General features: G+C 35.4%; 5 protein-coding genes across 8 annotated transcripts; 2 read left to right on the forward strand and 3 right to left on the reverse strand.

The window, feature by feature from the left end:
* Positions 1-3,074: 3,074 nt before the first annotated feature.
* On the forward strand, positions 3,075-6,530 carry LOC147500704 (uncharacterized). Of its 3 annotated transcripts, none has more exons than XM_086562329.1 (2): positions 3,075-3,200; positions 4,345-6,530. In XM_086562329.1, the coding sequence occupies exon 2, from the start codon at positions 4,374-4,376 to the stop codon at positions 6,288-6,290; it is 1,917 nt and encodes a 638-aa protein (XP_086418455.1). In that variant the 5' UTR covers positions 3,075-3,200; positions 4,345-4,373; the 3' UTR covers positions 6,291-6,530. The 3 variants fall into 3 exon arrangements, with proteins under 3 accessions (XP_086418455.1, XP_086418454.1, XP_086418453.1); XM_086562328.1 differs by having other exon boundaries at positions 3,185-4,257; XM_086562327.1 differs by lacking the exon at positions 3,075-3,200 and adding an exon at positions 3,207-4,219.
* Positions 6,531-7,216: 686 nt separating this feature from the next.
* Positions 7,217-9,221, reverse strand: LOC147500705 (putative (S)-N-methylcoclaurine 3'-hydroxylase isozyme 2). Its single transcript, XM_086562330.1, is given in 3 exon segments — positions 7,217-7,652; positions 7,655-7,967; positions 8,252-9,221. Coding segments are annotated over 3 exon segments (1,464 nt in total). The 5' UTR covers positions 9,104-9,221; the 3' UTR covers positions 7,217-7,353.
* Positions 9,222-10,924: 1,703 nt separating this feature from the next.
* On the reverse strand, positions 10,925-14,356 carry LOC147500706 (prolyl 4-hydroxylase 1). 2 transcript variants are annotated; one of them, XM_086562331.1, is made up of 11 exons: positions 14,162-14,356; positions 14,034-14,081; positions 13,896-13,948; positions 13,711-13,776; positions 13,463-13,537; positions 12,917-12,991; positions 12,470-12,540; positions 12,327-12,378; positions 12,134-12,223; positions 11,448-11,540; positions 10,925-11,333 (listed from the first exon to the last, which is right to left on the reverse strand). In XM_086562331.1, the coding sequence occupies exons 1-11, from the start codon at positions 14,220-14,222 to the stop codon at positions 11,226-11,228; spliced, it is 792 nt and encodes a 263-aa protein (XP_086418457.1). In that variant the 5' UTR covers positions 14,223-14,356; the 3' UTR covers positions 10,925-11,225. The 2 variants fall into 2 exon arrangements, with proteins under 2 accessions (XP_086418457.1, XP_086418458.1); XM_086562332.1 differs by having other exon boundaries at positions 11,082-11,333; positions 11,448-11,560.
* A 4,202-nt stretch (positions 14,357-18,558) lies between these two features.
* LOC147500707 (uncharacterized protein At5g48480-like) lies at positions 18,559-19,855 on the forward strand. Its single transcript, XM_086562334.1, has 2 exons — positions 18,559-19,113; positions 19,421-19,855. Exons 1-2 carry the CDS (start codon positions 18,794-18,796, stop codon positions 19,626-19,628), a joined length of 528 nt encoding a protein of 175 aa, XP_086418460.1. The 5' UTR covers positions 18,559-18,793; the 3' UTR covers positions 19,629-19,855.
* Positions 19,856-23,278: 3,423 nt separating this feature from the next.
* On the reverse strand, positions 23,279-23,809 carry LOC147500708 (putative lipid-transfer protein DIR1). Its single transcript, XM_086562335.1, has one exon. The coding sequence runs from the start codon at positions 23,800-23,802 to the stop codon at positions 23,455-23,457; it is 348 nt and encodes a 115-aa protein (XP_086418461.1). The 5' UTR covers positions 23,803-23,809; the 3' UTR covers positions 23,279-23,454.

Here is a 23,809-nt window from a genome sequence, read left to right on the forward strand (position 1 = left end):
GTAACCCAATCTTCGTCTTCATTAGAGATATCCACTATCACTTGATCACTATAATAAAAATATGCATTCATTACTTCTTGCACTATAAGTGAAAAATAAAATGAATGTCAAATAAAGAGCATACACGTGAAACAACGTTAATTTGAAGAAGTTAAAATTTCATTTTTTTTTTTAAAATAAAACAAACAATAGCATTTTAGGTTTACAAATAAACAATTAAAAGATTCACCTTTGTGTCATGAAAGGACAAAAGATAAAGGTGAGTAATGTGTAACGGTAATTTAAGCAACGGAAGCAAGTAAAAAGAAACTAGCAGTAAAATTAAACTCCCCTTATTATGTGACATAAGAAGATAAGCAATTTCAATTCACAACAATAACAAACTCCTTCCCTCTCAAAAAGCACCATATATAAACAAACAAATCCACTAACTATCCTCCAAATACCTATAACCAGAACACGCACACTTCCCAAACCAACACATGCAAGTTAACGGAATAGGTGAAGTCACAGGATAAAAAATCTGAACATCTTTGTAATTTTCATTTATAACTGCAATCTCTAGTGGTGTCAATCCTTATTGTTAATAATTTAAATGATTAGATGTGCCAAGCCAAAAGCACGTACTATCATGATCTATATTGAAAAGACAAAAAAAAAATGCATAAATTATCTATCCTTTTCCATGTTTAAGCAAGCCCACAATCAATAGATGTATATACGTATATGAGATTGAAACAAGGAAAGCCCCCAAAAAAAAATTACTTTACTTTATGGAAAATACACAACTGCGTGTTAAGATAGGTTTCATCCTTACACCAAGAAAAATTACACATGGCTTTCAAGGTGATTACAAACAAATTAGAATATGCATTGGTCCAAAATGACAGTTGTGCGTACTGTGCACATAAATAGGAATCTATCTTACCTCAATCAAAAGCTTTACAGAAGGCAATGCTTTTTCAACAACAACAGCTGATAATAATAGTAATATAATAAATCAAATAGAAATCGTGTACATGGCATTACAGAACAGTGCTAGAATCAAATCAGGTCACTCATCCGCCTAATTCTGATGCATGCATCTACATATTAATTTATTTAGTTGTTAGATCACCTTTAACGAATTCCACACCAAAATTAGTCTCACGCCAAGTATTAGTTACTATGATCCAGCGCACTAAGCTAGCCCCTTGACTTTATCCCAAACTGCACAAATTTTCCAGTGTACCTGATCATTCTGAAATGATTTCACTGCTGCAATAGAGTCGGATTCCACCCATATTAGTTTCCATCACAGTTCCACCGCTTTTGTAATACCATCCACAATAGCGAAGCTCTCAGCTATAAAATCTGTTGCAATGCCGCCCAGACCTATATATATATATATTCATTCTCCAATAACATTGCCGTTGTTTGGCTCCTAGAAGTGTGCCCCAACATGAGTTACTGGGGTTTCTTTTTGAACACCCGTCAACATTCACTTTAATCATATTGATTGGTGGTGCCACCCAATAACATGCATTCCAAGAAACTTTCAAGACCTCCAAGTCTCAAGTAGTGTTATTCATGTGTTTCTTCGACCAATTATAAGCTCTTTTAATTGCACCTCAAACCTGAAACATGACCGAACTAATGCTTGGCTTCTTGTTGCTGTATAGGACTCCATTTCTATTCCTCCAAATATCTACCAAGCAAACAATTGAAGTTGCCTTCCACAAGTCCTGCAAAATAGGAATTTCATTTATACATTTTGTGAGCATGTCTTCTCGATTATCAATCCTAAAGTGGTGGTGCGATGCATATTGTTAGAATTGAGCTTCCAACATCTCAATGCAAAACTGCATTTGAATAGAATGTTTTATTGTGTTTCCTCTGTCATCGTACAAATACAACATCGAGATACCATCTGAAAATTCTTCCCCCTCAGTTTCTCATATGTGTGCATGGCTCCGTGAAGGATTTTCCATATACATACAGTCTCGTCTCTACTCTTAGAAGTACGTACTCAAGTTAATAAACTAATTACGAAATCTCAAATAACCCAAAACTTAATGAATTATCAAGAAATTAGTCCACTCAAGGACACCTTTTTTTCGAAATCACTCACAAATCCAATTTCCATGTGAAAATAACCCGGAAAACCCAATTTTCAGGTGAATATAACCCTTAAGGAGAAATGGTCCGGATTTGAAATTAATATATTCCGATTTTACCATTTATGTTGTTTTGGTAAGAATAATTATTGTTCATACCAAAAATAAGTGAACATACCTCATACATTACGTTAAGGTGTGAACATAAATTATTCATAGTTTATGTTGAGGTATGAACAATAATTGTTTTATACTCCAAATCTGTATGAACACTGATTAATTGTTCATACTCCAATAAGTGTTCTTACTGACCATACATTATGTTGAGCTCATACCCCAATAGGTGTTCTTAATGATCATATATTATGTTGAGGTATGAATATTGATCGTTCATACCCCAAATACGTATGAACAATGATTATTACGTCCTCCAATACGTGTTCTCACTAATCATACATTATGTTGATCGAGGTATGAACCTAAATAAGTAAGAACAATAATTGTCCATACTTCAATAGGTGTTTTCTTAATGATCATACATTATATTGAGATATGAACAATGATTGTTCATAGCTCATGTTGATGTATGAATAATGATCGTTTACAACCCAAATAGGTATGAAGAATGATTGTTCAATTGTTCATACTCCAATAGGTGTTCTCACGAATCATGCATTATGTCGAGGTATGAATAAGGATTGTTCATACTACATACGCCGGGTCATTTTGGTTGGGTTGGGCCGTTTTTTTTAGGGGTATATTTGACTTTTCATTTATCCGAGCCATTTTTATTGTGTTTCCTCTGTCATCGTACAAATACAACATCGAGATACCATCTGAAAATTCTTCCCCCTCAGTTTCTCATATGTGTGCATGGATCCGCGAAGGATTTTCCATATATACTTTTAGAAGTACGTACTCAAGTTAATAAACTAATTACGAAATCTCAAATAACCCAAAACTTAATGAATTATCAAGAAATTAGTCCACTCAAGTAAAATATTATAAAATAGCAAGAAGGGTGCCTTGTACATCATTTTCAACCAAGTATAATTTTTTATTTTTTATTATAACTACCACCTTCCGGCCACTGTAGAACCCAAGGTAAAATGTTCATCTCTGTGTTTGTTTCTATTTGATGTCTGCTCTAGATTTTGTGTGTTTCCATGTCAAGTTTTGTCTGCTAGATTTTATGCAAGCTCCACAGTATACATAGTTTCTGTTAGAGACAAACTCATTCTACTGTAATAAGTGAGCTCGGGTCATAAAATTGATGTACTGAAAGAGAACATTGATTCTCTGTTGGGTATGTAAATTAAAAGTCTCCTTTTGGGTTATATCATTCTGCTTACCAAATTCACATCTCTGTTCTTCAGACATTATCTTAAAAATTCAATCTTTTTTCCAGTTAACATAAATATCTCTCAAGTTACTAGTCATCATCATCCCCTTGATTTGGTACAGAATTGCAAAAGGCCATAACTTGTTACCTAACCGGATCTTCCACGAATAGCAACCGTGTTCGTTGATCTGTTTTTGGTTTCAATGGTTGCTTGAAAAGTCTCTTATCTCCTTTCTATATCACTCCTTATCAACTTAAGCATCCTCTCTGTGTCTTAATTCCGTTTGTGCTCTGCTGTAATATCCAACTGTCTAAGTTTTAAGAGTAAGAGACTTATTGGGGAAGTGAGAGTACTTATGTGGCTTTTGAAGTGTTGGCAATGTAAACTTTGATTTATGACCCAGAACAATTGATTTTTTATTTATGTCAATTCTTTCCCCCGAGAACTTTAGTGCATGAAGCAGTTTCATATCTTCAAGGTCCTTGAAGTGTTCATAGGTCATTGTAGACAATTATATGTTTTAGTTGATAAAACAGTGTGTTGCACTAGTTGGCTCTGATGTGCTTCTGATGTCCGTAGCTTATTATTATGTGCTTTCGGCTTTCCATACTTTGTTGGACAATTTGCCTCCATCTGTTTACCTAAAGACAGACCATTCTGGAAAATTTAGAATCACCAGGTTCTTGTGGACCAGTCACCCCATAATGCGAATGACTTTTCAATGCACAAGAATGAGAATGTTTGGGCATCTACATGCAAGTAGGAACTCATGCTGGGGAAGTGAGTTTAATGGAACCATGTTTCTTGAATTTCTTTCGGTAGGATAGTTGGTTTTTATCAGCTAATATATTTGTTGGCTAGATTTTCATATTACTAATTTGCTCATTCTGTATGATTTTGTGCAGCAAACTTCAGAATAGAAAAGAAGGTTTTGATGGAAAACCAGAAAAGTGTTGAAGGTAAGACCATGTGTAGTCAGAAGAGAAGCATTTGGGTTGTGCTATGTCTTGTGATCGGTATCATCTCCATCATTTTTGCAAGGCTTCATGCACGTGATGTTCAGGATCTTAGGAATGGTTGCAAAGAGTGGTGTAATTTAAGTAGCTCTTCCCCATTTGCTATCAAGTACCTTTGTCAGTCAAACCCTGGTTTGCTTGCCCTACCGTCTAATATGACCCTACTGTTTGCAGTGGAAACTCAATATATGCATCCTGGTATTATACAGATCAAAGACGAAGAGGTACATATTTATAGTTTTAAACTAAAATGCAAAAGGTTTGTAGAAGGTGCTTGCAATGGCTTAGTAGTACTAGAGGATATGGAAAGTAATTCATGGGTTCCCGTTCCTGTTAATGGTCAGATTCTTACAACGCATCTTTGTATTCGAAGAAGTGACTGTTTGGACATTAAGTCTGCAATCACAATGATTAATTTCACTGAGGAGTATAAAGCGGTGTCAGTTGTTTATAATAAAAAAAACGGATTGATTGGGTGTGAAATGCTTGTTCTTGGATCTAGTACATGGAAATGGGTAAATTCAACTTTGGAATGTATATCCAGTTCATTCCTCGACAAAGAAAAGTCATTGTTCATTGGTGTGGTGCTTCTTATTTTGCTCTGGGCCAAATACAAAGTGGCTGCAGACTTTGCAGCAAACTTAGTAGTAGAGAAGAAATTGGTGTTGATTGAAAATCAAGAAGATCTTGACGACAAGACCATCTGCAATGAGAGGAAAAGCAATGGTGTTGTGCCATATCTTTCGGCTGGTATCATCTCCAACATTTTTACAAGGCTTCATATACCTGAAGTTCGAAAATGTAGGTATGGTTGCGTAGAGTGGTATAACTTAACCAGCAGTTCCTATTTCATTAAGGCGCACCTTCGCCGCTCAAACCCTGGTTTGATTGCAATACCAGTTAGTATGATCCTACCGAGTGTACGGGAAACTCCATATATACATCCTGATTATATACAGATCAAAGACGAAGATGTAGTGATTTCTAGTGTAAATCTAGAATGCAACAAGTTTGTGGAAGGTGCTTGCAATGGCTTAGTTCTACTGGAGGATAAGGAAAATAATCTATGGGTTTCTAATCCTGTAACTGGTCAAGTTCTCACACTGCCTCCTGGTCAGGTTCTCACACTGCCTCCTTGTATTCAAAGGACTAGGTTTAGGGATATTAAGCGTGCAATCAGATTTGTTGATTCCACTGGGGAGTATAAAGTGGTGTCGGTTGTTTATGTACAAGAAACTGGATTGATTGGGTGTGAAGTGCTTGTTCTTGGCTCTAGTACATGGAAATGGGTATATTCACCATTTGAGTGTATATTTAATGTGTACCTGTATGGACAAAGATTTATATCCATTGGCGGAGTGTTTCATATTTTGGTTAAATCAGATCCCCATCTGGCTAGAGACGGTGACTTTTCATTTGTTGTTTCTTTTGACACGGCTGAGGAGAAATTTTACAAGTCACAACATCTCTCATATTGGTGTAGACATGGTGATTTAGTTGAAATAGGCGGCTGCCTATCTATTGTGGCTGTAAACGTGGACAGTCCCTATCAATGGGATATTTGGGCTTTGAAAGACTTGGACAGCGGAAAGTGGGATTTGCAGCGTACTATAAACTTAACAGTGTTACACAGTAAATTTCATGAAAATTGGTTTCAATCGCGTATTGTGGGTGCTTTCGGAAATGGTAGATTCTTGATTGTCGAACAAAGAGGTCAAATTGGATGGTGTTGCTATCTTTATGATGTCGAGCTGCAGTTTTTGAAGCCTTTGGAGCTTGCTTCTAATATGAGTTATTATTTCACACCTCATGTAGAGAGCCTCGTTGCATTCTAAAAGCCTCGAGACTGATGGAAAATTCTTTTTTCGCCATCATATGTACCCTGCTATTTATTATTTTTCGTGTTTTTAATCTTTTCTGTTTTCAATTTTAATTGTATTTTTGGATATGTTAGGCCTGAGGACACCAAGCAGATTTGTCCTATTATCTTATGTAGGGTTTAACTTTGTAATTTACACCAACCTATTGTGTTGGAAAACCTGTAGTGTATTTTTATGTAAACATGTCTTTGGATACTTCTTATTATCCCAATTTATTAAATTTTATGCTCCTATTACGACTAACTGATCAAATTTTGTACTGCCTGTCACGATTGGATAAATCCTTTGGAAATACTTCTTGTTGTGACTTGTTTGTATTTTTTAAGATTGTGAAGGGAGTTCCAAAGAAAATAGTCCAGGGTGTTTGGAGGTACATGTTTATGTGTGTTCTGAAGTCATTATGCATCTGAGGAAGGAGATAAAGTTGGATTGAGGATGACAAATCAGCCCTGAATTTTGTGCTATCTATTTAAAATCTATTTTTTTTTACACTTCTCCATTAGAGAGTATAGAGAGTGGATATTTATGGATTCTATAACAGTATACAATTAGAGGTGTAAAATCCTAATAGCACTTAGGTGGCGCCTACGTGGAGGTGTAATTTTACACTCCCCATTGGAAATGCCCTTAGAAAGTGAACACATTTTTTTACCCCTTTGAAGATCCCAAGTAAAACAGAATTTTGGACTAGGTTATGCTACTGTAGAATCTCGAGATATATTCCAAAATTTCACCAACTGTGATACATGTCCCAATTATCTCTCCCAAATATTAGACGACCATTTGCTGTAGACCTTGACATCTTCCATCTGTTTACGTTCAACTTCGCTAAGGCAATTACAGATAAACACAAATTTGGTCTCATTTCTCAACACTATCGCTACTGTAAAAGAAGTTCCTACTTATATTAATAAATGAAACAACGAGTCGCTTAATTTATAAAGATGACATGTTTTTTTGTTTGAGAGACGTTTCAAACAAAACTAAGATCGAAGATAAAAAAAAAGAAACTCAGTGCTCAAATATTGGAAGGCCTAGCCTTAAGGACAATGAGGAGAGGTGGATCCTTTTGTAAGGTCAATCCAAATTTCTCATCCATGCTCAACTCACTAGTACTCATTCCTTGAGGTAAACTCCACTCGAAATTCTGAACCAAAGTTGCCACAATTAAGCTAATAAACTGACTTGCCAAAGGAAGTCCTGGGCAAATTCTTCTACCGCCGCCAAATGGTATCAACTCAAAATCGTTCCCTTTATAATCCACATCAGAACTCAAAAACCTCTCTGGCTTGAAATTCAAGGGATCATCCCATGTTTTGGATCTCTTCCTATAGCCCACGCATTTACCATAATTTGACATTCCTTAGGGATGGTGTAGTTCATGACTGTACATGTTTCAAGAGCACGACGTGGAAGTAGCAATGGTGTTGGAGGGTGTAATCTGAGTGTTTCCTTCACAAAAGCTTGGAGGTATGGAAGATGAGGCAAATCTGATTCTTTGACTGTGTTGTCACCAACAACATTAACCAACTCCAATCTTATTTTGGACACAACGAGTGGTTTTTTCGTCAGTTCAGTTATGGCCCATTCTATTGTTGATGCACTTGTCTCTGTGCCTGCACCAAATAATTCCTGTACATGGAAAAGATATCAAGAAAAATAAGAGAAGACCATAAAAGAAATATAATTGTACGCCAATGCTTATAATTGGGGGACGTATTTGTTCACTTTAGCTGCATTTGGCAGTGCTTAGTTTATGAACTGCTTTTCTTCAGACTATAGTTCCAGATGGTTTTAATCCTAATAATATGCTTAAAATGTAGCCATTTAAGACATATGGAACTATGACATGTGCGCCTTTCGTCTATAACTCTATTCTACAAAAACTGGACGGAAAGTGAAAGAGATTGTCTTACCATAAGCAAGGCATTGATCTTCTGGTCTTCAAGTCCAGCATTGAGCAAGACATCCACAAAATCGTTGTTACTTTCACTTCCTTTCATACCTCGACGCTCCTTCAAATTAATACCCCAGACATCATAGATTTGTTGAAGAACCTCTGCCACTGCTCTTCTTTGTCCAAACAAATCATACTTCCCCATGATTGGAAAATAATCAGCTGGATTTGTTGAGTTTCCCATTTCCAACAATTTCCATAAATGTTCTTTCAGCTCAACACTCCCACCAGTAGGGTCTTCCAAGTCGAAAACGTCTTTCGAAAATATTAAGTTTCCAAAGATATTAACAAGTGTTCCAAATACCACCTCGACTATCTTCACTACTTCACCTTCTTTACTTCTCAAGAACTTCACCATTTCTCTGGCCTTGCCTTCTCTTATCTCAGATTGTGATTCAATCATCTTAGGAGTGAACAATTCTGTCCTACAAACTTTTCTTAACAACTTCCAGTTGTCATTGCATTCAGACCAAACAATCGAGTTCTCGATATGTTCCTTTACCCTAAAGCTTTGAAACACATATCGACCAGAGAGTATTTTATCATGAGTTTTGAGGACTTCAGCTGCTGCAGCTGGAGATGAAGCAACTACTACTGTCTGAGAGCCTAGTTTCAGTGAAAAAAGTTGTCCATATTTTTGTGCTAATTTGGCAAACTCAGCGTGTGGTTTATCACCAAGTTGGAGAAGATTTCCAACAATTGGTGATGGACGTGGTCCTGGGGGAAGGTTCTTTTGGCGTGGATCACGTAAAATGAAGAAGAGGAAGAGGAGGAACGAAAAGGAAACAATTGCTATAGAAACAACTTCCATAGTTTTTCCTATCCAGAGATGTTCCCTTCTTGCAACTATGTGAAGTAGTTTGGTTACTTGGATGATTGTTTATTTATGGCTTGTTGGCACAAAATTTGCTAGGCCGAATGACTAATGAGTAATGAACTGCTGACTAAATGGCTGCTGGAATGAAGCTAATTCCACACAAGTTCACGTGCATCCCGTGCGAAAGGACAACAACCATCGTGGGATCTGGGGATTCAATCATTTGGGATTTGGGTTATGGCCAAATATGCATATATAAGTATATAACTCTCTAACTTGTTGATTTTCCAAAAAAAAAAAAAAATAAAAAATTATCCATTTTTAACCCCACCACCCACCCCAAGTTCAGTTTCGTCTAGGGAATTTTTGTAATTGTAAAACGTATCTAGCTCCATTTTTCCAGTTTATTTCCCGCACCGAAAAGTATAATGTAGAATAATTTTTTCTTATGTGTCACATCCAAAATTTTAATATCAAATTATTATTTGATGAGATGGAATTCCATTTAAGTTGAATATGTTGAATATGTTTCAATCTTGACGGACCATATGACAATGATATAAGGCTCAAATAAAGACTAAACATAACACGTGGCACCTTTTGGTCCATTAAGATTTATTGAATCCAATAGTTACTGTTTATCTTGTTTCTAATAAAATTACAACATAAATCATATTATATGAACACCTAACATCTAAAAAAACTCCAATAGCTCAAAAACAATGAAATTTCATAAACCCAATTGAATAAAAACAACATTATCTAGTTTTGTTTCGATGAACTTAGCTTGATTAATGGTGGAAAATTACTTGAGCATAGAATTTAATTTTTCAAATTGTTTTTCAACTTAAAATCAAATTGTTTTTGGGTTATTTGAAAAATGGGCTGAATAAGTTTTACAAGTACAGAGTTAAAATTGGCTAAAGTGGGTAAGTGCATTCCATGACCATATATTGATTTGGACCCAAACCGTACCTATTGTTGCATATCAACAAAAGACAGTTATATTTTTTTGGCCCCGGTAAGTATACACATTTCTCTTTTAATGATTAGTTTTCGGGTATTTTGATTTCTATTCAAGATGTGTTCACTAAACACTTGACTTAAGTTTATATAGCATTATATGGTGGCTCTTTTCTCATTTTTGTCAAGTATTTCATCACACCATAGAGACTTTGTTGAATTTGATAGATAGCTTTTCTAAGCCCAAGTCACTCGGATAACGAAACTGTTAATTGCATGCTTATGCCGCTTATATCTTCTGACTTTCTAAACGGGCTACTAATTGCATCACCAATTGTTCATTGGGTAAAATCATCTCTAAGGCAGAATCTACGGATAGATGTATATTACGATTTACTCATTTACGGGTACTACTTTTCAGTGGGTTTGGAGACGAAACAAACACACTTTGATCATTTTTGATGTTCTAATTCAATCTAGCTTTGACGTCTGATATGGTTTGATGGTACCTGCCCAAGTTCCAGCTCAAGAAACGGAATTGTAGACTCCCCTGTAAGATATAGCATTATTACATCACGAAATCAGTTATACAAAAGATCTCAAATGCACATATTGCCTAGTAACCAATGTAATTATCATCTAAAAAAATTGAAATTCCCCTAATCCAATATACTTTGATATACTTGTAAATCTCTCTCACCATATGCTATTCATTGTCCACTCACGAAAGGCATAAAATGAGTCAAGTTGAATTGAGAGATTACACCAAGATTTCCAGTCTGGACCATAAGATCTCTGAGAAATTGTGGTAACCATCCTTGATATGAAAGTCCACAAGAGAGATGAGATGAATTTGTCAGTCTAACCACGAATGAATGATTATTCTTCGATAATTTTGTAAAATTCGTGGTGTAACCTTTGATACAACTTTGGTATGTCAGAGTAACAAAACCTAGTTCACAGTCTTCACACGAATTTTTTTTTCTGATTCTTCTGTCATTAATTCAAATTTTTAGTGTATCAAACTAATTTCAGTTTCTCATATAGTGTATCAAACTAATTTCACATGTACAGCTGAGGCCATCTGAGGGTGAGGAAAAACCTATGTGAGGTCAACTCCGGGAGCAATGAATTTTTTTATAGAAACAGAATATTAGAAAGTACTTCTCTGCCTCATCCATTTTGTAGCAGACCACTTCTCTCCTGCCAATACTTCACATCCACCATGTATGCTGTTTGGGTCTGACTGACCATCGAGCCCCTGCCATTAACAAGTCAATATACAGCACAACAACACTCAGTAAGAAATCACTCGTGCCCGATTTATAGTACTTTATGAACATATACTAATACAACAACACTGAAGAGAATATACCATGCTCCAAAAAAGAACTGCATCTCCTTTCACTGGTTTTACAGACATCCCTTTCTTGGTTTCCCTCCCACAACTGCACTCCCCGGTTCCAGCCTGATTTTTTTTGCAAAATGCTATAAGAACCAAAATGGTCAAAACAAGGTCTACTAAACTCCAAGTTAAAAGGTTTCTGTAGACTTCTGGGATATACATAGAGGGAACAAAATTGTAAAAAGGACACAGTGAGTAACCCAACAAAGGACTTCTGTCCAAAAAGTTGGTATAAGAGCAAAGGCTATGACCCTATAGAAGAACACAAGATATGGGACGGGCATTGATCAGGTAGAGTACAAGCTAGACTTCAGAAACTTGACGGAAGTTTGAAGACTAGTATATATAAGTGAATAAGAATGACCAGATGCCTCATGAGGCACGAAGAAATCGTTGATGGCTGAAGGTGACAATCAAGTGAATCAACTAAATTGTCCACTGCATGAGAACATACAATCTTGTTCTGACATACACTTGACATGGTGGTGCAATGACAAGATTTTTTATTTTCCACACATCGTCACGTAATAATAAAACAAAAAAAACTAACACAAGGTTAAAAACAAATTTCTTCTTTTAATTATTTTTTTTTGTCATCTCCCTTTGTTAATATTTTCAGATTATCGTGAAGTTTAAAAATCCAAAAATATACTTACCATAGGAAAGTACGTTTCTCCCCCCTCAACATTGTCACTTAGATACATGAGCATCGTTGCTACTCTCTGACCACCACGCTTCAAATTGAACTGATTTTCAAGGATTACCATGGTCATTTAGAAAGATATCAGCAAACTGTTTAGATGAACTAAATTAACCAGATGAGGTGCAAACAAGTAAAGAAACACTTACAGTGTCAGAAAAGTAGTCATGATGTGGCCTGTACAATTCACTCTTTTCATACCTATTATTTTGCATATGTTAGCAACAATAGTAGAATGTATAAGTCTTCATGTCCGTATGCAGTGTTTCACGAAACAATATATCTTCTCTACCTCAGAACTTGGATGAGCTCTCCATTTTCAACTGGTATTTGAGAATATACAGAGATCCGTTTCTCAATTGCCTGCATAAGGAAAAAGGCTAAGACTATAAGAGAATGTGCAATAAGCCTACTCAGTTCCTCGCATAAACACGCCTAGCAGAGAAAAAAATAACCCCCCCGAAAACAAAAACAAAAACGAAAAACAAGCCTATTTTATGCATACACAAACACGAGCTTCTGTGTGTGTTCACATCCTTTTTTGTCATTTTCTTGGATAGGTTTCTGCATTTATGTTAACAACCAATTTAACCTAAAGGCCTAGATTGTGGGAGAAATACATAACAAAGTCATATCATTGATGTAGGCAGATGCCCAACAACACCCCCTCTGAGTTCTACCGATGGACTATATACTTAAAGTTGCTACACTGAAGAAAAAAAGTGGCATGAAAACCAACCTGTATAATTGAATACTTTCTCTCGCCCGAAGTCAAAAACATACCAGAACTTGTCCTAACATCACTTTTAATTCCCTGCCAAAGATTTACAAAAAAACAGTCATACAAATGAAAAACGAAAAGAAACAAAATATTGACATGGGAAAGAGAAGACAGCTTTGTTAAATAAAATGTAACCACCTTGAATTTCCATAGTGTAGTGAGAGAAAAAAAAAATATATAGCTATTCTCTGGTAAAAAGGCACCCCTAATCACAGTGCACTATGCATACAATATTTTGTTAATTAGCAGATCAGCTTATTGTCCTGTTATTGGCTAATTGAGTCTGATGTACTAAATATGGATTGCTTTTACAAGTTCTTAAGATTAGCTGACAATAAGATTACTGTATTCGTGCCACCCTGGAACAACCATTCACCCTTACAGCTTTGTCAAGCATTAACTATAAGTCTAGAACTAAGGTTTAGATCAAGAAGTAAATGTCAAGGAGCTGATAAATTCATCAACTGCTATTATCAAAGGGAAAAATTCCAGTCGCGAACAAACCTTTCCTGTTTTTGTATCCACCACAGTAGAAAACCGAAGACGAGGCTTAGCAATTGCCCTAAGATAATCGCATTCCTGCAAGGTCAATAGATTTGAACTTGAATGCACAAGAAGCATATGGAATTCCACTGAAACTGGAACTACATAAATGCTGAAGCAACTACGATTGTATAACATTTCATCGATTAGATAAATGACGACAGATATATCAATAGGCCTAGTAGAAAAATAAATTGAACCTCTCATACCTCCATACTCAAAAAATTGTGGAGGACGATTATTCGCGGTGACCAGCTAACTATCTCAGGTTTGACCTATTCCAATAAAGGATCATATTAAACATAATTGCCAAATAGACTTTCACTGTTTCACAACAAATCACCAAGACAACACAACAGAAACACAACTATGAAGAGCATAACCTAGAACATACAAATCCAAGACGTAAAACTTCTGCCTCTTTATCATTTATCCAATGAGAACCACCTGAAATATAATAAGCAACACAAAATTATAACAAAACTCTCAAATGCATCAAATTTTTTTATGAAAAATTAAATAAAGAATATACCAGATGATTCTTCCAATCTTGTTATAAACGCTAACTGAAATAAAGAACCTGCACATCCAATATACATCATTAAAAAACGTTTCTTTAGTGAAAATTAAACAAAATAAGAGATGGGCCAGATTGGTTACCAATTATCATGCCAACAGTGACAAATGTTAGAAGTCCAAATACAATTTTCATGCTGAACATAATTATATGATTAAGTAGATATGACAAGTGCACGGAAAAATTTGATTTAAGGTATACTGGGTTTTGCAGATGATGTGTGTAACGTTGGCAATGGGCGTTTTATAAGTGAATATATAACGCCCGTTGTTTTGCAAATTGAGTTTTGATTTCTTCCATTTGTTTCTTTTCTGCATCGAGATGCGTGCTTTCTTCACGTGACTGATTAATCGTGATCAAAATGTTTCCTCGAGATATGTATAATTGAGATGTGAGTACGTGGCTGTTTGGTTCACTGTAATGGGATGCATTTGCACCCATTTCCCACTGTGGGTATGTCCAGAGGTGTAAAATTACACCTCCACATAAGCGCACCTGGTGTCATTAGGATTTTATTACTCCAATTGTAAATTATTAGAGCATCTCTAATGAAGAGTGTATATATACACCTCCACATAAGTGCCACATAGGTGTCACTAGGATTCTATGGCCCCTTTTAGAGCATCTCCAATTGGGGGTGTAAAATTACACCTCCACCTAGGCTCCACGTAGGTGCCATTAGGATTTTACACCTCTAATTGTATACTATTATATAGTTTATAAATATCCACACTTTATACTCTCCAATGAAAAAGTGTAAAAAAAATATATATTTTAAATTCGGACGTCACTTTAATTTAAACTAGGACGTCACTTAAAGTGATGTCCGAGTTAAAAAATTACTTTAGAATTAGAAATGGATGTTACTCCAAGTGACGTCCGAAAATTATTTCACTCAGACGTCAGTTCGAGTGTCGCCCGGGCTTTCTATTAACTAATAGCGAGAGGGGGAATTTCTCACCCTCTCTATTAGCAATCTGTTATTACCTACCTATATAGTACCCCCATTGGAGAGAGTTTTTTTTATATTTGGGGTGTAAAATTTTCACTCCATACGGTTTACACCCTCCATTGGAGATGCCCTCACACATTAATAGTTTCCATATCTAAAATGGTATCCAATGCAACAAAGTTTAAGAGTTTGTAAAATAAAAAAACTGAGAAAAACATATGATCAAAGTCTGTCACAAGGGGTTTAACCTAAAAATAAATAAAACACACGTCACTTTGAGTAACGTCCGTAGTTTATTAAAACTGGGCCAACCAATAAATGACGGTCTTTACCTCCGTCACAAACATTAACTAATAGCTGGATAAGGAATTCATCACCCTCTCTATTAGCTAGTAGTTTATCATCTGGGATTTACACCTCCCATTGGAAACATGTTTTTGACATTTAGAGTGTAAATTTTACATTTTAAACAATTTACACCCTCCATTAGAGATGCCCTTATAGAGTCCATAAATATCCACACTCTATTATTTCCAATGGAAAAATGTAAAAAAGTTCAATTTTAAACTCGGACGTCACTTGATATCACTTGACGTCAAGTGACGTCCGAGTTTAAAATTTTCAAATTGTGACTTTAAAAATAAATAGGGACGACACTCCAAGTGACGTCCGAATTTGTTTTTACTCAGATGTTTGTTCGAGTATTACCCGGGCTTTTTATTAGCTAATAGCGATAGAGGAATTTCCCACCCTCTCTATCAACTAATACTCTATTACCTACGGTATAACACTCTCATTGAAAAAAGTTTTTTGACATTTGGAGTGTAAAATTTCCACTCTATACGGTTTACACCCCCATTGGAGATGCTCTAACTACCCATTTACTAGTGTTTGGCCCACTAATGTAAAGTGGGCAATTATGCAAATAAGTTGCACTCATGTGCACCATATAAATAGGTTAGGAGACAACTTATTGCACCCAAAAAAAAAAACAGTATAACTATTTGCAATCTCTCTCTCTCTCTCTCTCTCTCTCATATATTTTTTTTGTAAGTTTATCTTTTTTTGTAGCTGCCACTAGCAAGGAAAATAAAATTTTAGTTTTTTCATGTCAATTTATCCTATCCATGAAGAATAAACCATCTCAAATTAACTAATTTTTTTCGTTGAATCTCAATCTTCTCTTTATGAAAATTTAAACCAACTCAAATCAACTAATTTTGTTGAATCTATGTCGAAATTAGATAAAAAATTAAAGACAAAAATTGAGAAAAAAAATTAGTTTAGGTGGTTTTTATGGAGAGATCTGAAAATAAACTGTTTAGTATTTAAAGACTTGTTTTAATCTTAAAGTGTGTATTTAAAATTTGGAATTATGGAGAGGAGAAAATCATTTATTTATTTAGTTATATATTTGTGAAGAAGATGAAAAAAATGTAGGGTGCTTTTGCACTACGTACTATGACAAAATAGGTTAAGTGAATTGTCATTGCAATTTCTTGTTGTGCATTACGATGTAATTGCACCCATTTGCTATTTGCATTTGCTTGCATCGAACCAAATAGGCATAATGAGCCCACTGGGTGCAATCAACCAAGGACCAAAATATTAAATTCGGATAATATATTGTATACTCAAAAAACAAGATATATCCAAAATATCATGGATATCTATTTTTTTATTGACCAGTCTAAATTTTGTTTTGTATCTCAATATATTAAAAAATATTGATAATATCATCGATTATATAAAAAATATCGTTGATATATTAATAAAAATCGGTCAAAATCAACAATTTATATAATATATATCGGCTGATATATACCGATATATTAAAAAGTACGATATATATTAGCAAAAACAATATTCTATATTCGGTAAGGATATATCAAATATTTCCATCTGGTGTGCCCAAAAAATAAAATATCTCAATAATATCTAAAAAATTTCAACGATATTTTGGGCCTTTAATCAACAAGTGGTTGAACAGATTTGGAATTGGCTCGGACTCTCGTTGAATAATCATACGCCCACATCGTGCACTGATTGTATCATCGAAAAAATAAATAATACACTGCGTCCTTATTATTTTCCCTCATATAGCCAAGCTACGCAGATTGATTTCATTCGAAATATTAAAGAGGCAACACCAATTTAGGCATTTAGGTGTCAGCAAACTTCTTTTGGAATGCACACTATTGATTCGCAAGACGTACAAAATGTCAGAGTAAAAGTGTGGCGATTTATGTTTGCTACATTTTTCAATGCAAAATCAGTTGTGTTTATTGGGACGGGTCACGGGTACGAAGAATTAATGATCTACAAAATTGTTAATATTTTTTTCTTGGGTACCCGATCCTCAAAAGTCAGAACTAAATTAAACTTTGGATGAATAAAAATTAGAGCGAGACAAACAGCTGTCAATGGATCGGTTTGGGTCGTATTCTAAAAATTCCAAACCCAAACTGATAAGAAAGTTAGGAACCCAAACTTAAAACCGAACCGAACCGATAAAAAAGTTGAGAATCCAAAACTGAACCGAATCAATAAGAAATATTACAAACTGAATCCGAATCGAAACTATAAAATCAATTAATTTCAACCACACAATTGATATTTATATATAAAATTAATCATAAATATTACTAAAATGTCATTTTATCGGTTCGGGTCAATAGAAAGCAAATCTAAAACCAAACCAATATCTTATCGGTTCGGTTCGATTTCAGATCGGTAGAAAGTAAATCAAATTACCAAAACCCAAACCAATTTTGGTTCAGATCGGTTATCGACTCATCGAAACCCACCAGGGCCACTAGCCATAGGGATTGCTATTTCTGTGTAGGTCCAAATTCATTTCGTTTTGGGCTTAATCCTTATAGTACATGGTTTTTATATCCGTTTACTTATTCGGGTCGGATTCGAATCTATCAGATTCGGATATATTTTTTAGGTGTTTTTTTTTAATTTTTAGTGTTATCTGATCGGATTAGTCGGATTTGGATATTAAATTTCAGATATAATCGGATTCGGATTCGGGTTCGAATTCAAATATTATGAAACTAATCGGATTCGGATATAACCATATCCGACTCAAACCCGACCCAATCCCTGCCCTAATCCTTACAATGCCTGGTTGCTCCGTACAAACAAGTGGGCTCCATAAATGTCCAATTTTGATAGAACAAAACGTGAGAAATATTGTGGTCTTGTCCCACTCGCTTGTTTTGAACTTTCTTAGTACTGTAGTGGCCAATTCCATAGATTTATAGAATGGACCAAATCATTTTCGTATGTGGTTGCTGGTACTCGGTACGGTCCAAATTACACATTTGTTTATCACATTCTTTAAAATTTCCACAATAGTCTTTCGTTTCGTAGAGCACATTAATCTCCACCTCCACCAATGGTATAAGGCCAACGTGTGTATTATGTATTAACTCCAAAATTAAATGCCACATCCCCACATCATTCAACCCACTGCAAAACAGACCGTTAAGCTGAGCAGTGGCACCAATGTAATTATCCACATAATCCAAGGGCAAACCCCGAGACACAAACCTCACTAAATCCATACGAGCAGCGGTAGAAAAACGGTTCCTCATTTCAGTCCACGCTCTATAAATACACACACCACACCACTCATCCCTTTTCATTCACTCTCTCTCACTCACACTTTTATTGCTCGCTCCTCATTTTCTAATTTGTTCATTTTCTCTCTCCTAGGGTTAGGGTTAGGGTTTCCTTTTTTTCATTCAAAGCAATGGCACAAGAATCAGTTGAAACTGTTTCAGTAGATCTTCATAATGGTGAAAACGGGAATGGAAACAAGGTTGTTGTTACTGGTGTTACTAAGAGTGTGAGTTTCTTTGGTTTGAAACCACAAGTATTTGTTGAAGCACCAAAAGCTAGTGATGCTGTTCAGTTTTACAAGACTGTTTTTGGTGCTGAAGAACTGAAACGTGATATTCATCCTAAAAGGAAAGCTGATCATGAACTTCCTCTTATTCTTTCTGCTGAACTTAAGCTTGGTTCTTCTGTTTTCATCGTTTCTGATTCTTCTGATGAATCTTCTACTGCTCTGTAAGTCTTATCTCTCTTCAGATCTTGTTGTTTATCATGTTTTTGTCTCCAATCATGATGTTCAGTTACTTTTATGATGAATTATGACTAGATCCATGTGTTTTGATATTAATGTGGCTAAATCTGCATGTTTGTATGGTAGATCATGGGATAATCTTGTTTATTAACTTAAAAAAGCTTACATAAACAGAGTTATAACAGAGGATCTGTTTGATATCATATTTTAATAATATTTATATTTTTGGACTTATGTGAAACATGTTTGACAGTTAATTAAATTAATTAAAATCTGTTATTAATTAATTAGGGTGAAATCTGGTGGGTACTCATTTTGCTTGGAGACTAATGATGTCGAAACGGCTGTTGCTAACGCCGTTAAAGCTGGTGGGGCGGTTGTCGAGGCTGAAATTGCTGATGGTGAAAACACATGCTGTGGAAAGAAGGTCAAGGATCCTTATGGTGTTATCTGGTCTATTTGCTCTGGAAGCAAGGTTGTTGCTGACGTGGTGGCTTAGGAACCGTTGGTACTGGTTTCTCATGATGAAGGGGTTAGGGTGGTGTCAAATAATAGGTAGTGGTGGGTAGTAGTGGATCATTAGTAGTAGTGCGTATGTTGCATTGATGGTTGGATCTAAATATCTAATGCTTGAACTTTGGTTAATATTTTGGGGTTATGTAAAATTTTGGACCACAAATCAAGACATTTTAGATGCTGGTTTTTAATTTCTAATTGGGTTTCTTATCTGTTTGTTTAAATCTAATATTGTGGCTTTATCTCGTTATCTGTTATTCTACTTGGTTTAATTAATAGCTCGTCTGATTTTTATAATGGCTTTATGGTTTATGCGCTTTTATGTGACTCCTCGTGAGAGGGTTTGGTTTCTTGATAAATGATAACGACACTTCCTTTATTGGTTTTGCACTGTAGAGTGTGGTAGGATTAGCACACGTATGATCCAATGTTTTACTTTTATGCGATGTTGTTGTCTCTTAGTTTAGTAGGGTAGCTTTGTTAACTTGTGCTTGAATGACTTGCTACGTGTGTGGAGTTTTAAATGATATTTTAGTTTGGATAAGAGGATGGGCCCTACATCTTTTTAGTTCAGAATGCATAAAATGTTGTAACAGTCAATTAATGCATTTATGTGTCCCTTTTGTAGATTTGTTGCTTGTTGCACTGCTATATGCTATAATAATGAGTGGCCTGGTTGCATGTGTTAGTATCTGTTGGGAAGTGACGAAATTTGTTGTCTTCAGATGACGTCGATTAGCATTTCTTGTTTTCAAATTTATATTTTGCTTTACGGAAATTCAAGAAGGGTTTTACACAACAACTTAATGAACTCCACTTAAAATTAAAATGACTCCAAAAAAAACTCCACCATGAGAAGCTAATTTTTGGTAGGGATGTTCTCCACGTAATAGAGATTATCTTTACAAAAAATTAATTCATTTGAAGATGTAAAACTTATGTCAAAAATCGTTTATAAGGTTATAAAATTTAATGGCTTATATTTTTTTAATTTTGGTACAATTTTTTACAATATTAAATGTATTTAATTGAGGAGTGTTTTTTATCTAAAGGCTTGTTAGTATCTGTTTATTTGTAGGGGGTGTTCTCTATCATGTGATGTATATTTACAAAAAATTAGCTCCCAATTCATTTGGTAAGTCGATTATTAGGCTCTGTTTGGCCATGTGAAATTTGATAGTATTCAACTATGTTTAGGGTATGAAAAACAAGTGGTGGATACTACAAAAGTAATTATTTTGGAAACTATTTGGTCTCTTTTACTTTATGAGAGATTGTCTCGTACTGTTTTTTATTGTTTTTTTTTTCCAACTCTCCCAATAGAATAAAAATCTCTCCCTCTCTCTCCTAAAAAAAAAAAAACACAAATCGACCAAAGAAAATCCATATCAATAACTTTAAAAAGAAAAATCAAACTTCAATTTAACATAATTTTATAAAATAAAAAAAAGATGGCCGGTCGATCGAAATGGAGACAGTGAAGAAGAAGAAGCTATAAACTGTTTATGTTTTTTTTTTTGTTGTTTGCTCTTTCTGCTTCTGATCTCTAATTTTAATTTGAAAAGGTGATGAAAGGAAGAATTTGTAAGAGAAGAAAATGAGTGGCTGAAGAAAAAAGTTCGATCTTTTGAGTGTATAACTCAAATGAATAATAAAATTATGTTTTCTCTCTCTTGTATTTCTTTGGTGAATTAAAGTATCTCACCTAAATCTAAAAATCTACTATACATGTTTTTTATAGTTTCACAATCTATCTCGTTTATACCCATTCATTAGTTGTGGTCCCAATTCATAAAATGAACCGGACCAAACACTAAGATAGTATACATGATCGTATTCTTTCTACAGATTGGACAATTCATGCTGCCAAACATAGCTTTAGGCCTTAGGAGTGGAGTTCATATAACCAACCATTCCCAAACTTAAAACCTTAAATAATTGCATTAATCACACCATTTTGGTTTCGGCGTATCCTGAGTAAAAGTGTTTTAATTAAGAGATGATTTAAAGATTGGAGGTTGACATCTCTTATTACCCTTTTGTAAATTCTCAATAAGTAAGGGAAGAATTAAAAATTGGATGTCATTCGTACTTCATGTAAATTGTTATTTCAAGGCAAACAGGGTTGGCAGAATGAACTTCCCTTGTAAATCAATTGTACTTACGGTGTGAAATTGTGAATAGGATTGGTATTTATGAACTTGGAATAGAGGAAATGGAGGTGCATATTCACCTTGAAATTCTCTTTCTTTGTCTTTTGGGTTAACATGTGAAAGTGGCAACTTTCACTGTAGGCTCTGTAATATCTAGTATTGAAAAACAGTAATAATAAAGCAAGTAAAACTTATCACTGAGGATTGTGCTCAGCACAATTTCCTTAAGACGAAAAACGTCACCGGTATGGTTGCTGCTTTCACTGTAGGCTCTGTAATATCTAGTATTGAAAAACAGTAATAATAAAGCAAGTAAAACTTATCACTGCTTTCACGGTAGGCTCTGTAATATCTAGTATTGAAAAACAGTAATAATAAAGCAAGTAAAACTTATCACTGAGGATTGTGCTCGGCACAATTTCCTTAAGACGAAAAACGTCACCAGCCAATGACCCTCCCGAGAGCCCCCAAACTAAGGAGGTCTTGTGTGCGCGCGAGCACCTCCTTATATCTCTCTACACTATCCCTCCATAAGGACACAACCAATATAAACTTAAGAGTCTTAAGTTTAGTAACCAATGTGGGACTAAAGCCCCCCACATTAGAGTGTAGTAGATACAAAAGGTCATGGGTTCAAACCCATGAGGACACAAATTCATTCACATTTCCAACAGGCTCTTCTTCAGAATTATATAGCAGATTTAATGGCTCATGCGTGAAGAACTTCTATATGGTCAGGTACTCTGGTAGTCAGCTATGCCGGAACAAGTAGAGTTGAGGTGTTAAATGGGCCAGGCTACGAGCCAACATTTACATAGCCTTATCTTATGGATGGATCCGATCTATGGAGAACTTTGTTAGCGAACTGATCCATTGACAGTCCAATTAATGTTTTGGACCCAGCTAAGTTTCTCTTGGATTTGGAACGTGGTTTATACCCTATTGTGAGGTCCAGTGCTGAATCTTTCGTTCCATTACTTCCTTCGCTTACAAGAGTCAAGTGAGTTGGAGCTGGAAGCCCAAGCAAATGTCATTTTTTGGACCGCTAGCTAGCTCAAAGAATGTCTTCAGGCACTCTCAGAGCGACTTAGATGACTTAGCTCTCTGACCTAAGTTTTTTTCTGCATGTTTCGTAACTATTTTTGCGTCCTTCGGTTTGATGGTTGCTTAAAATTATATGGCAGCTGATCTTGGGATCTCCTAGAGAATAGATTGTCATTCTGTGAGGTGGTTGGTCTGAAGAAAAAACGTCTACATACAACTTAGATGGACCTGAGGTAAGTAGAACAGTGCAATATATAGCTTGTTAGGGTTGGTCGTGCATGAAAAATAAGTTAGTGTGAGGAATTAAGAACTTGATGTTCTATTCTATCTCATAAATCGCCACCTGAACATCTTTTTTGGTCGCAGCTCCCAGTGGTCGTTCAAAGGGTACAAAATTATAGATGCACATTAATTCATAGGTATACGTACACAACAATAAACATAAACAAATACATTGATAAATTGATTCAACATTCATAAATGACATAGTGAACAACCAAACCCAACTACAACACATAGAAATACACAGTGCAAATACAAATAAACGTATCTCAAACATCAATCGATTACTAGCTAGTATTCAGTAGTAAAGTAGTACTAACTAACCGGGGACTAAGTACATGTGGTAGGTGGAGTAAGGCTGCACTTTTCAGGGAGTTTCATGGCAAGATCGGGGTCTATCCCATATAAAGGCAACACCATTGAGTTTTTGTATGAGCAAAGACAAGTCAAGTTTGCCTTGGTAAGTGCAGTGCAACAATCACTAGTAGGATCAACTGGGTTGGGTTTTGTGACAGCTGGCTTGCAGGTAATTAGATCATCTTGGTTCAAGTTACAAAGGATCAGTGCCTTTGAGCTTGTGATTTTGTTTCCAGAAACTCCAAACAAGACCACCAACATCACAACTACAACTAGAGCTTGGGACTTCTCCATGCTTATAACTCTGTGCTCTTCGGCCATTGCAGAC

Source organism: Coptis chinensis, chromosome 5 (genome assembly GCF_015680905.1).
Source record: "Coptis chinensis isolate HL-2020 chromosome 5, ASM1568090v1, whole genome shotgun sequence".
NCBI lineage: Eukaryota > Viridiplantae > Streptophyta > Magnoliopsida > Ranunculales > Ranunculaceae > Coptis > Coptis chinensis.